This window comes from Castor canadensis, chromosome 1 (assembly GCF_047511655.1).
Source record: "Castor canadensis chromosome 1, mCasCan1.hap1v2, whole genome shotgun sequence".
Classification (NCBI taxonomy): Eukaryota; Metazoa; Chordata; class Mammalia; order Rodentia; family Castoridae; genus Castor; species Castor canadensis.
Window position 1 is genome coordinate 15,074,951 of NC_133386.1, and position 13,472 is coordinate 15,088,422.

At 46.1% G+C, this 13,472-nt stretch overlaps 1 protein-coding gene across 3 annotated transcripts in view; it reads right to left on the reverse strand.

The window, feature by feature from the left end:
* Window positions 1–13,472, reverse strand: part of Akap12 (A-kinase anchoring protein 12) — an 80,576-nt gene that overhangs the window by 11,027 nt on the left and 56,077 nt on the right. Inside the window, exon 1 of one of the 3 annotated variants that reach the window (XM_020175998.2) lies at window positions 9,371–9,610. The exons of 1 other annotated variant lie outside the window; for it this stretch is intronic. In XM_020175998.2, the coding sequence (XP_020031587.1) occupies window positions 9,371–9,395 (25 nt within the window). In that variant the 5' untranslated portion in view covers window positions 9,396–9,610. Of the gene's footprint in view, window positions 1–664; window positions 795–9,370; window positions 9,611–13,472 lie in introns of those variants that run through there. One more of the 3 variants, XM_074072324.1, reaches the window with a different exon arrangement.

A 13,472-nucleotide genomic window follows, 5' to 3' on the forward strand; every position in this document is an offset into this window, starting at 1 on the left:
GGCGGCAGTTTAAATTGAGTTCCACCGTGAAGAATAACTGCTTCACACACCTGCACTTGCGCGTTCCAGGCCTGACCCCACAACCGCACGCCCTCAGGAGCCTGCCCCCGGGTCTGGAAACCACCTGGACGCTTAGACCCCATTTCTCAGCCCCATGTTCGGGCATGTCGAGCCTGGTGCATCCCCTTGCGTGCCCCACACTTGCTGGGTCCTCGCTGTGCAGGGAGGGCATGTCTAGGTCATTTTCTACCTCCTCTGCCACCCTCCCCATAGCCATTTCTATCCTAAACCCTACTCCGTTTTCAAGCCCCAACCCCAAGCTTGTGCCGTCTGTCTGGAGAGAAGTGGCATCAGCCCTGGGCATCCCTGGAGCTGCTTCGTCTCCTCTCCAGGTTAGATTACGGCCGTGTGAGCGAACAGGACCCTGAAGAAGGCCTTGCCTTTCCATGGCCAACACTGTGACAAGTTCAAGTACAGGGTTCCCATTCTGCATCCCCGGGCAGCATGCAATGGCCGCGTCCTCATCCCTGACCCTTCCTGCTCTCTGCCCCAAGGCAGGGCAGAGAAGGAAACCGCAGCCAGGTCTCTGGCTACCACTCAAGGTCACGGTCGCAACCGCTGGGCGGTGGAAAAGCGAACGGCCGCCAGGGGGCGCGCTACTCACAGCAAAAGTTAGTCCACCAGGGCAGGGCATCCGTCGCCGGCCGGCAGGGGCAGCGAGACAGCGGCCCGAGAGGACCCGCCCGCCTCTCCCCGCTGCCCCATGGCGGGACGGGGACTGGCGGCTGCGCGGGCGCCCTGCGCGTCACAGAGGCGGGCACGCGCCGAGGCAGCCCCGCCCCTCCTGCCCGGGAAGCCGGGCCCCGTCCATCCCGGGTCTGCCCCAGCCCAGCCACCTTCCTGCAAAACACCAGCCCGGGATGCACGTGGGCTTCGCTTGGTTCTAAGAGCTGCAAGGTCTTGAGTATGACCAACTAACTGCATGTCCCCAGGACAAGGCCACCACCGGTAGTCACAGAGAACCTCAGAGCTTGAAGACGGCACCCACCTGGTCCATCCCACAGGCTTACAGGGAATGCCACACTCTACGGTCACTAGGCAGGACAGTTTGCAGGTTTCTTATAGTACCAAACACTTTCTGGGCATATGATCCAGGCGTACGCCTTGGTGTTTACCTAAATGAGCTAAAAGTTCATTTTTAAAAACTACACAGGGATTATTTATTGAAACTTTATTCGTAATTGACAAAACTTTGAAGCGACCAAGATGTGGGTGGGTGGATTTGAACATGCAAACAATGGAAACGAACTACTGAGACATAAGGAGACCTGGAGTAACCTTAAGTGCACATCAGTAAGAAGAAGCCTACCTGGAAAGGCTACATGTGTGATTCTGACTCTGTGACATTCTACAAAAAGCAAAACTATGGAGGCAAAGATGACTGGTTGCCAGTGATTGGGGGAGAGAAGGATGAACCATGGAATACAGGGGATTTTTAGGCAGTGAAAGAAGCCATGCTATATGGTACCATAGTGGTACCACGATGTATGTGTCATCACACTCTGTGTGTGTCATCACACAGTTGTCAAATCAATAGAAAGTACACGACTGGGCCTTAATACAAACTATGACCTCTGGGTGACAATGACTGTAAACACAGGCTTGTCCTCTCTGATAGGAGATGTTACCGTGAAGAAAGCCAGCATGTGTGGGGAAAGGAATGCATGGAGTCTGTGCTGTGAATCTAAAACTGCCCTAAAAAATAAAGTCTTTTTTTTTTTTTTTAAATAACTACATGACTTGGCCAGTATCATACGATAGGTGGATTCCAAATACTTTCAACTTTTTAAATGTCTAAACATTCTTTCTGTTTTGGTTTTGGTTTTTGGCAGTACTGGGGATTGAACTCGGGGTCTCGTTACCACTTGAGCCATGCTTCTCACCCTTTTGCTCTTAGTTTTTCAGATAGGGTCTCCAGATTTTGCTCAGCTGGACTTGAACCATAAACTTCTTACTCCCGAGAAGTGGGGATTACAGGCATGGACCCCATGCCTAGCCTAAAACATAAACACTTATTTCCCATAAATCACTGTAACTTTTTTCTTGGATGAAAATAATTGCTGTATGTCTGAAGTGGACAATTTGAATTCTGTTTTGGTGTTTAAAGCTTATTCATCCACACAGTTATGCTATTTTCAAAAAAGGAAGAATATACACCTATGCCATGCCTACCTGCCCACTGAACCTGACTCCAAAGACCTGACCATCATTTTGAAAAAGTGGACAGAACAATCTCTGAATGCTAAATCCCATTTACATCCCACAGGAGATGGGCAAGCCACTATGTCTGTTAGTTGAAGGTGGAGCTAATTCCACAATGGAGAAGCTGGGCAGTACCTTAATACCACCACCAGGGACAGGTGGCCCTCAGGTACAACAGAAAAAGACAGCACATCACTTCTATGTATATTGGGTAAGAATGAGTAACCTAAATTGAATTGAATGACGCCAGCACAAAATTAGAAAAGTGATGGAAACATTCCACATTAAGCTAAGGAGACATGACAGATCCCAAGGTGGATCGTGTAATGCAAGAGAGAAATGCTAAAAAGAACAGGATTTTAGCCAGGCGCCAGTGGCTCATGCCTGTAATCCCAGTTACTCAGGAGGCAAAGATCAGGAGGATCACGGTTCAAAGCCAGCCCAAAAATAGTTTGAGAGACCCTATCAAAAAAAAAAAAAGTCACAAAAACAAAAGGGTTGGCGGAGTAGCTCAAGCAGTAAGAACACCTGCCTAGCAAGCATGAGGCCCTGAGTTCAAACTCCAGTGCCACAAAAAAAAAAAAAAAAAACCATGATTTTATTAAATAGCAAGATTGGCCTATGCAGATACACTATGTAAAAGTGCAATTAGTGTAAACATAAGGCACTGAAGTAAGTCTTTAGGAATGGACCATGGCGCACCTACTCTCAAACTTCCTCTTAAATGGTTGAGTTCAGAGAACTGTGTATCTAATGCCTACAAAAGACAGAACAGACACCTATGTTCTGGTGTTTGCTCTGTTTTCTGACAGAGAAGCCAGCCAATGAGGGACGATGTTAACAGTAGGTGAGTCCAGGGGAAGGGTATATAGGCATTCCCTGAACTGTTTTTATTGTTGCAATTTTCTGTTGGTTTGAAGTCATTGTTTAAAAAAAAATGTTAAATGCAGATAACTAGAAAAAATATATAGAAAACAATAAATTTTTTTTTTTTGAGACAGAGCTTCATTTCACTATGTAGCCCCAGGCTGATGTGGAACTCAAGATTCTTCTGTGTGACACCACACCTGGGTCAGTATGAACTTTAATCATACTGACATATAACAGTAGAAAAACAGTACCTTACCCCTCTCCCAAAAGAGAGGCAGGATTTAGGTGAAGGGCAGAAAGACTTTAAAGAAGTCTGGAATGCTGGGGACTCAAACCCAGGGCCTGGCTCATGGTAGGCAAGTGCTCTACCACTTGAGGTGCACCCACAGCCCTAGTCTGGTTTTTACATTTTGGCCATGACACTATTTTTTTTAAAACTGGGGTTTGAACTCAGGGCTTTGTGCTTGCAAGACAGGTACTTTACTGCTTGAGCCACACCTCCAATCCACTTAACTCTGGTTATTTTGGAGATAGGGTCTCAAGAACTCTGGTTACTTTTGAGGCCAGGCTGTCCTCAAAACTCCATCCTCCCAATCTAATCCTCCCAAGTAGCTAGGATTACAGGAATGAGCCACAAGTGCCTGGTTGTGCCACTATTCCTTATTCATTTATTTATTTTGTGGTACTAGGGCTTGAACTCAGGGCCTACACCTTGGGCCACTCCAGGAACACTTTTTTTTTTTTTTTGAGATAGGTTCTCAAGAACTATTTATCTGGGCCGGCTTCAAACTGAGACCCTCCTGCTGTCTGCCTCCTGAGTAGCTAGGATTACAGGCATGAGTCACGGGTGCCTGGTTGTACCACTATTCTTATATGCACTCAGCTATGTGTCTATAAAATAATAATAAAACAAAAACTAATGGCCTTTTTTGCTTCATTTTTTTCTTCAGAATAGGATGCTTATTTTTAGTTAATTTTATCAGCTCCCAAAGTAATCTATGTAAATTGTGGAAGCCTGTAAAACACAGAAAAGAGGGAAATTCTGTAAGACAATGGGCAAAGATTGTCACTGTTTATGCCTTGTTTAGATGAGCTATTCAGCAGATTCAGAACTATGACATAATGACTGCCTAACTTATTTTTATGCCCCCACCCGCAATGTGGGTTAGTACAATCAATCTTTCGCTGTCACTTTACTACATTCATGTGTATAAAATCATTATTTTAATCCCTGACCTTGTTCGGACAGAAGAGGGCAGTATTGACAAGCCTTCAGCCACTCAACTAGCCAGCCCTTCAGGATCAGAAATCCACCAAGACATGAAGTTTGGGTGCACTTCCAAATTCTGTTGCGCCTGTTTTGACCTCTTTGACTTCCAACAGAAATATCTCATGAGGAGAAAGGGGCCTACATCAACTTAGCTCTCTCTCCTCTCTTTTTCTTTATCTGTGCCATGTCAACACAGAGGTCCTTTACCCCTTCTTCTACCAGTGTGGGTGGGATGTGACCCCATGCTTTCCGTGTTGATCTCCCATTCCTCACTCCCCTCCCTCACTTTCTTCCCTCTCCGCAGCCCAACTATGCAGGTACACCAAAATCGTCCCATGTTTCCCACGGTCTGGCTGGACCCCAGATATCACTGTCATCTTACAAGTGGCCAGCAGAAACCTCGGAAAGGTTACTTCTGCACACTCCTGCGTGAAGGTGCTGACGAGTTACAGACCACAGCTAAGTAAGCAACAGGGAGCCGTTAGCAGCCTAGAGATGTGGCTGGCAGGGAGGAGGGGATCAGACCAGCAGATTGGCTGCTGAAGTGAAGGGAGTAGGTGACTGATTAAGAGACGTCCTTAACAATAATGGAGCAGGCATGTGGCGGGGGGAGGGGGTGGGGAGGGGGGGTACGGTGGAGGGGAGACTCACTGTTGTTCACCTTTCAGACTTAGTTAAGTAGAATCCACTCACAGTGACACTTCACTGTCACCTTCCCTATCACTTTCAGCAGATCAGCTCCATATAGAATTTTCTGAGCACTGGGGATTGAACCCAGGGCTTCATGTATAGCAAGCATGTGCTCTGTCACTGAGCTGCACTCCAGCCCCTCTAGAATTGTCACCTGCTTTACATTTGCTGATCACTTAGTAAGAGCAAAGTCAAAAGTCTCAATCATGAAGCAACTCTGAGTTGGGGATATACATTCTTGGCTTCCCAAGCGTTCATCCACAGACACAACTGCTTTTACAGCGGGCCATTCTCACCCTATGAGCCCTTCTCAATGATCCACCACAGTGAAGAGCACTGCTGTCAACCCAGCAAGGATCAAGTGCCATGGAGTCCAAAGACGGTGTTCACTGCCACCAAGTTTAAGCAAGGAAGATACCATGGTCTCCATAGGCTCAAGGATGGCCAAATCATTAGAAGTGGAGTGGTCAAGGTGTCCCCTGGAAAAGGCCAAATTGTCCCAATGAACCAGCAGTCTTCTCCCACCCATAGACACTGAAAAGGGTGGGAGAAAGACTCTTAGTCCCTTCAGAGGTCCACAGAGCCTTCTGCATCACCCCAGACACATGTTTTTCTTCCACACAATTTTACACAACTACCTCTACTGGAAGCAGATCATGCATGTCTTGCTTCTCAAAAGGACATTATCACAGGCAACCCCTGTATCCATAGGATTTACTTCCGTGAGCTCAACCAGCCTTAGATCAAAAATTCTTGGGGAAAAAGGTGTATCTGAACTGAACATGTACAGACTTCTTGACCTGGTCATTGTTCCCTGAACAATACAACTACGATTTACATTGTGTTAGAAATTAAAAGTAACCTGGAGAGCACTGAAAAGACACGGGAGTCTGTGCAGAAATTACACAACAGTAACATGCCATTTTATATAAGGGAGCTGAGCAACCTAAGATTTTAGCATCGGAACGGGTCCTGAAACCAAACCCCAGGGATGCTGGGGACACTGCACTTAGAGATTGAGATGACGGGATACTTTGTTTTACTTTAGAGTCTTAAAAATTAGGAAATGTGTCCTACTTTATTTTGCAAAATGTTAATGTGTTCATCCAAACTTTGCTCTGGTGACATCATTTTTAGCAGGAAAAAAAAAGTGCAATTTTATAGAAACTACAACACTCATTTTTTTAGGTTTAGAATAAGCACTGCTCTTCATCCCCAGGCACATCAGGACGGCTTACTGTGACATCTGGAGCTGGTTAACCCACCCCCACACATACACCCTATTTGTAGCATTGTCCTGGAATTTTTCCAGGAATTCTCTGCATTCTAAATCCACCCCTTATATCCTAACACACCCAACTCCACGTGCTCAGTAACCAGGAAACCTGCAAGAGATGTTTCACTGGGATTCAAACTCAGAGGAGCAAATTCCTGCCCAGGAGGATCCAGAGGGCATCACCACTGTCCCTGGCCTTGACAGTGATGTTTCTCCACCCTTCAAACCATTTGGGCAGGGATGTAAAAGCGTGGACATTACAAACCAAACGCTAGCAACTTCTCTACCATGGGCAAGAGGTCTTTTACATGGTGCTCCCCAGCTATGCTTCTCACTAGCTGTGAAACCTTGGGTGAATTACAAACTACAAGAAACAGATAAACATGATAAAAAGGGTTAAGCAACCACATTTTGCAGGGTTGTTGGCAGGAATAAATCACAACCTGCACAAAGCACTGACATGCCTGACCAGGAAGTGGTAATTCTTCACTGAGCAGTTGCAAGTGAGTCAATCTCCTGCCTCCAGACAGTAATCAGCCTCCAGCACTGGAGGCTGGGTCTTTCTGCTCTCGTACAATGATTTGCATAGGAAGTGTGTTGTAAATAATCTGAAATGTGGACTTCTTCCTCAGTTTACTTTAGAGGTAAAGAATAATGTTGCCCGGAACTTTTCACAATGCAAAGCTTGCCAAATATTATCTGTTAACCTCAGGAATAGGAGAGATTTTCCTAATTCAACAGTTTATGCTGGCATGCCTTTGATGTGTGGGTAGGGCAGGGGGAACCCCTCTTTTCCTCATGTTTTCTAGTTTTTAGGCTAAAGGGGAAGAACCCTCAGAAATGTTAATGGCACTTAATGTGAATAAAAATGGCTTCCTAATTCAAGTAAGAATTAGGAAGTAGTTTCTGGTGTTGGTATGCACGGCAAGAGGAGGAGAGCTAATGGCTACTGTTCTGTCACAGTTGTCACCTACTTTTAGAAAAGAAAACTTGTTCCTAAGTAGTTCCTACAAAAACACCCTTGGACCTGTTAATGGTGTGTGAAATCTAGGCACGGCCCTCCTCAAAAACAGCAGCCCTGACTTCAGAAACTTTCTTCCCTTCACTTAAACGAGCAATCCCAAGCTGCAAGAGTTGATGATACTTGTTTCAGCCTCAACTCAGTTCTTAAAGACCTCTGTTGCACTTCAAGATTCTGACCAACTATTATTACTATGACTACTGATTATAAATCTTCCTTACCAGGATAATGGGCAGAGAAAAACAACCACAAAAACACAGTGAACCTTCCTTCTTTTCCTTTCTTTTTACTTCTTCCGCTATGAAATATTTGCTTGCTGTTACATTTTTGGGCAGTTCTGATTACCAGCAAAAAGTGCCTTTCTGTGCCAAGGTACGCCCCGTCCACAGTACAATGAAAGTAGGACTCAAAAACATAGGTCCGATCACTTGAGATTTCCCTAAAAATTAGACAGTCCTTCCAATCACTCATATATCATTCCATTGGGATTATCTGAGCCATTGTTAAAAGCACCCCCCAAGTTTGTTAACCCTTAATTACTGGCAAAAACGACCGTTTCCCCACAAGAAACTCAGCATGCAACGAGCTGATCAAATAGTAAATATAATAAGTATACATTTCTTCAGCTCTATCGGAAAAAAGGCAATCCATCATGAGCTATAAGTATATTGTATACAAAAAGTGTCCAGAAGAAAATGACCTCTCAGAGACCCCACCCTTCAAGGTGGCTCTCAGAAACATCACAGGGCAGGAAGCCTTTGTCTTTGCATATTTCATTCATGGGAGAGAAATCAATGTCTTGGGAAAACGGAGGCTTTGTGTTTTTCTTTTTTTTTTTTTTTTCCATTTGGTCTATTTAATAAAGTTTCTAGGTCAACAGTAGAAAGGTTAGCTTGCCAACTTGGGGAAGGGACCTGAGGGACATCTCAGAGTAAACAATAGGAAGTGAGGGAGTTTTTGGATTTTTTTGGCAGCACTGGGGTTTGAACTCAGGGCCTCTTGCTTGCTAGGTAGGCGCTCTACCACTTGGGCCACTCCGCCAGCAGGAGATATTTTTGGTTTTTCTAAAATGTTCACATTTATTTACAATTCCACAAGAGGACAAGGCTTTGCTGAAGCAGTTCTATTGAGAAGACGTTTAAGCCTAGAAATTCTATATTGTGCTTTTAAGAAAACAAGGAGATCTGGCAGCCCTGATCTAAATATTTAAATAAAATTTTTTCAGTGTTCTCGATGGGGGGCGAGGAAGAGAAAACCCGAGTGGAGGGATCCAGGCCACAGTATAATAGCATCTGATTCAAATATACAAATGTCAGATCAGGAGTTGTAAGTGTATGCTTCAAGTCTGATGTAGGTAACTTATTTTCTATCAGAAGTACTAAAAATAACAATCTATACAGCCAGATTCCTAGAAGGAAAGCTTTAAAAAACCACATTTTTCACTGTGTGCACTAATATGCCTACACAGTACTGCCTGCTAGCAATCAGCTTTATAATACAACCACTTACACCAGGGATAAACTTCAGTCTCCTCAACCTGTGTATCTCTAATGAAACGGTTTAATAATCAAGTGAAATGCCAAACACTTGCAGTGTCTCAAACACAGGCACTTTTTAACGACTACAGCAAGAGATGAAGCTTTCAGAACCTGCTGTCAAAGTCACACAGATCTGACAGTTTCTATTTCACTGGCTGCTGTGGGTCCTCTCAACAACCTCCCAACACCCCCAAGGCAAGGGTCAATCCATAAGATTGCACTGCCAGGAGGACTTCTGCTTAGGCCAAAAAATCAAATGTCGGTTTCATTTGGGTCTTGCTGGAGGAGAGAATGCTCTTCTGATGAAAAAGTCAGCGGAGGGAGAGAAATGAAGACCAGTAAATGTCCAGCACTGACTTCCCTAGCACACGAGGGAAGAAGGCACTTTTCTGGCCTCATTCCTGTCACCGAGGAAGAACAGAGCTGATCTGGCTGCGCCTTACCTGTGATCGTAATGGTCCCCAGCATACTGGAACAGCACTACTCCAAGGACAGTCAGCGGGGATAGTCCTCACCCTCCTTTGGTACCTGGCAGAACCCTCCACACCCCCTGGCTGCCAAGCCGATGAAGTCTTAGTGGGACCAGAAAGAACTAAGTCCCCGTCACCCTCGGAGGGCCGGAGGATCTAGAAGGGCCCAGGAGAGGCAGCAAAGAACAGCCCGGGATGCACTTCCCGGCTAATTATAAGAAGACCCCCCTCCCCTCGCCACCACCCGCCCACCCGCTGGGAGGGGACTGTCCCGCCCCTAGCTGGAGCGGGCGTCCACCTCTCCCAGACTTGGCTCCACACCCAGAGAGTCACGTGTTCCATCCAAAGGCGAGCCGCCTCCAGAGCCAGTCTCTCAGTGGTCTGCAGGCGCTGCAAAGCCCCGGGCTCCCAGCATTGGATGGAAGTAGTGATCTCATTCTTAGACCTTCCCATCCCAACTTAAAAAATTATGCAAAGAAAATCACGGCGCAGATAGTAAATTCTCCTTCACTTTTTTGCACTGTGAACAGCTTGTTTAAGGCTGATGAGGTGCAAACCCCCGTTCCCTTTTTAACACCTATGGTATTGTACATTTCACCATCTGTTTCCTACACACGCACACAAGTGCGCACTGCCGGACCCAACTGGCCCTCTCCGGAGTCCTGTTTCCTGAAGTCTTTGAGAAAGGCTGTTACAAAGCCAACTTTGATCAAGGCAAAGTTAAAAAACTTGAAAGAAATAGTTGAGCATAAGGTCTTTTTTTTTTTCAGTGCTAGAAGTTGCCTACACATTTGGACCAAACGCTGCCAAACCGAATACATAGACACTATCAAACTCCCAATGCACCAGCCTAGGGCAAGGAGGCCCATCAGCGCCTGTACTGAAAATGCAGACAGGCCAGGAATCTCTCAGTTCTTTGTCCCTGAAGCCTAGGTTGGTTCTCTGAGAAGCACAATGATAAATGAGCTGGTGAGCGCTCACTGTTTTGTGTGCCAAGTTCCTGGGAGGAAGGCCCATTAGGCCCTTGGGTTTCTTCCCTTCTTTTCATCTCTTTCCTATTTATCACTTCATGCCTTGCCTGTCTGACCCCGTTAGCCCTGGCTTTTCCCCTAAACAAACAAACAACCCCCAAAAAGAGGATGCAGTGTGTGTGTGTGTATGGGGTATTATTGCTCTTTTCTTCAGACCTGAAGCTCTTGGTCACTACTGCTTGGGGGAAGGGAGGAGGGTGGGGTGGACTAGAGTCACACTGCAAAGACAAATGAAGGAAAAGCTGAAGCCCAGAGGAGCTGGCTAGCATAGCATGTTATTGTGCTTTCTGGCCACCAGAGGGCGCGATTTACCATGTTCAGGCCCACAGGGAGCCCAGAGTGAGCAAAGTTAAGATCACTTCCCTGGCGACCCGGCAGTCAGCCCATGTAACACAAATCAGTGGGGCCAGGAGCAGTGGTCTTGCCCTGCCTGGGTAAGATACTGTCTGGAAGCTGATTCCCAGTCAGAGCTCCTCCCTAGTGAAGTCTTCACTTCACATATCGCTTCAGTTATGAGTCTGGTGTGTGTGCATTGCTGCAGACTTAAGGGTCCCCGTGCAGTCCCCCTGCAGTGGGGGCAGGACAACTGGGCATTCCTCTCCTCCCAACACCCGTTCTAGCCCTGGGTATTCTGGCTGTGCAGATCACAAATGAAGATTCTGGAGGCTGCATCAAAGGTCTACATCAAAGGAGCCCCTTCCCTGGAGGGTGCCAGGAGCCCCCGGGGACCTGACACTTCAGCTCTGCACCACTTCTCAGCCCGAGCTGTTGGGGATAGCACATGGCTATCATTTGGTGCCACCAACGAACATCGGACCCAACTGATGGGCTCAGACCATGCACAGCTGTATCACCAGAACCTTCCCTTTCAAATTTTCACAACAGCACAAGCAGCAGCTGTGCCCTTGAGCTGGACAGGAGAAACAAAACAAAACAAAAACAAACACCTCACTAGTTGTTTCAGGCCCCCAAACATTTTTAAAAGGTAAATAAATGTACCACAGTTCAATTCTGACACTTAAATTTTTTTCCTCTTTACGACTTTGGTGGTGAGGTTAACACATCTGATCGGAGAACAGAGCAGTAGAGCGAGTGCAAGCTGCTGACGCTTAGCAGCTAGCTGGCTCTCCTTTGATGAGGCCAGGGTGCCCGGTGGCTGCTCCACAGGTCCCTTTGGACTTACAAGGCACTGTCATCAATCAGGATAAGAGTGGGAGGAACGGTCAGACCTGCGGTCAGCATATAGTGCGCGCAGCTTTCCTTTGCTGGGCACTTCTATCTTCTGTTTGCTTTGGTGAAGTCAGAAGTTTTAGAGGTAGACATCACCAGCAAATATTTATACTCAATTCTTGCTCAATATTTATGGTACTAAGCACCCTCGAAGACAGTCAGATTGTCCCTGGCCTTGACAGAGAGGTGGGCATGCTCTGGTTTATTAGCTCGTTAAGGTAACATTTGAGCTGGTTTCTGAAAGGCGGGGGACATCCCTACCTGGGGCAAGGGGAAGGCAGAGGACACGGCAGGGGCCAAGCTGCAGAAAGGGTGACGCTCTCAGGTATCATGAGTGTGTTCCTTGAAACTTCGAGCTCAGTCCACAGGGCGAAGCTGGGCGAGGGGAGAGGGTGGCCAGAGATGACAATTGTGAATGAGCCCAGGAATATTACACTGTGAAGGGTTTCAAATGGCATCTTTAAAACTTTGACTAATCCAATCTAAAAATGGGCAAAGAATCTGAGTGGCAGATATTTATCTCAAGAAGACACACAGATGGCCAGTGAACATACGAAAAGGTGCTGACCATCACTGGCCATGAAGAAAATGCAAATGCAAACACTTCACGCCCTCTAGGATGACCAGAACCAAAAAGAAGCAATGGAGAAATTGTCCCCCACGAGGCTGGCAGGGATGGGAAATGGGTCCTCAGACAGTTTGCAGACAACACAGCCGTCCGAGGTACACACCCCTGGGAACGAGAAGTCATTGTATCTCTACAATGGAGTTGATTTAGCCAATAATTAAAATGAAAAAATTTAAGCTAAAAAAAGAAAAGAGGAGCTTGCAGAGTGTTTCAAGTGATAGAGCTCCTTGCCCAGCAGGTGCGAGGTCCTGAGTTTAAACCCTGGTACTGCCAAAAATAAGAGAAAAAATTAAGAAGCTAGTCACCAATGACATCCTGCTTAATTCCATTTGTGTATGAAATGTCCAGAAAAGACAAAGCTTTACACATAAAGTGAATCCTTGGCTAGGGTGTGAGGAGAGGGAGTGACAGCTAACAGTTCTGGGGTTTTTCCCTGAGGTTAAGACAACATGCCATGTTCATTGTGGTGATGGCTGTCCATACTTTTAAAGCCACTGAATATCCTTAAAGCCACTGAACTGTACACAGCATAGCCTTCTGCATGCAAAGATTTGCATCTAAGATTCAACCAACAGCAAGTTCAAAAATAAAGTTTTTTTTTTTTTAAATTACATATGTGCACCTTGCACCGGTGGCTCACAGCTGTAATCTTAACTACTCAGGAACCAGAGGTCAGGATTTGAAGTCAACCCAGGCAAATAGTTCGAGAGCCCCTATCTCAAAAAAACCCAATACAATAAAGAACTGGCGGAGTGGATCAAGCAGCAGAGCACTTGCATAGCAATCACGAGGCTCTGAGTTCAAATCCCAGTACAGCCAAAAAAATTACATCTGTGCTGAACCTGATGCAACTTTTCCTTTGTCATCATTACCTAGGCAATGTAGTAAAACACATCAGGTATCATGGGTAATTTAAAGATGTGAGAGGATACAGGTTTCACACAAACATGTCATAGTGTGTCAGAGATTTGTGTATGCATGATTTTGGTGTCCAGGAGGGTCCTGGGACCGATGCCAACCGATCCCAGATACCACAGGATGACAGTACTGTGTGACTCCACTTACACGGGTGTCTAAAATTCTCAGAACAGAAAGCACAATGACTGTCAGGGGCTGTGGAACAGAGCTGGTAAATGGGTACTTGAAATCCTCCTATCTCAGCTTCTTGAGTGCTGGGATTACAGAA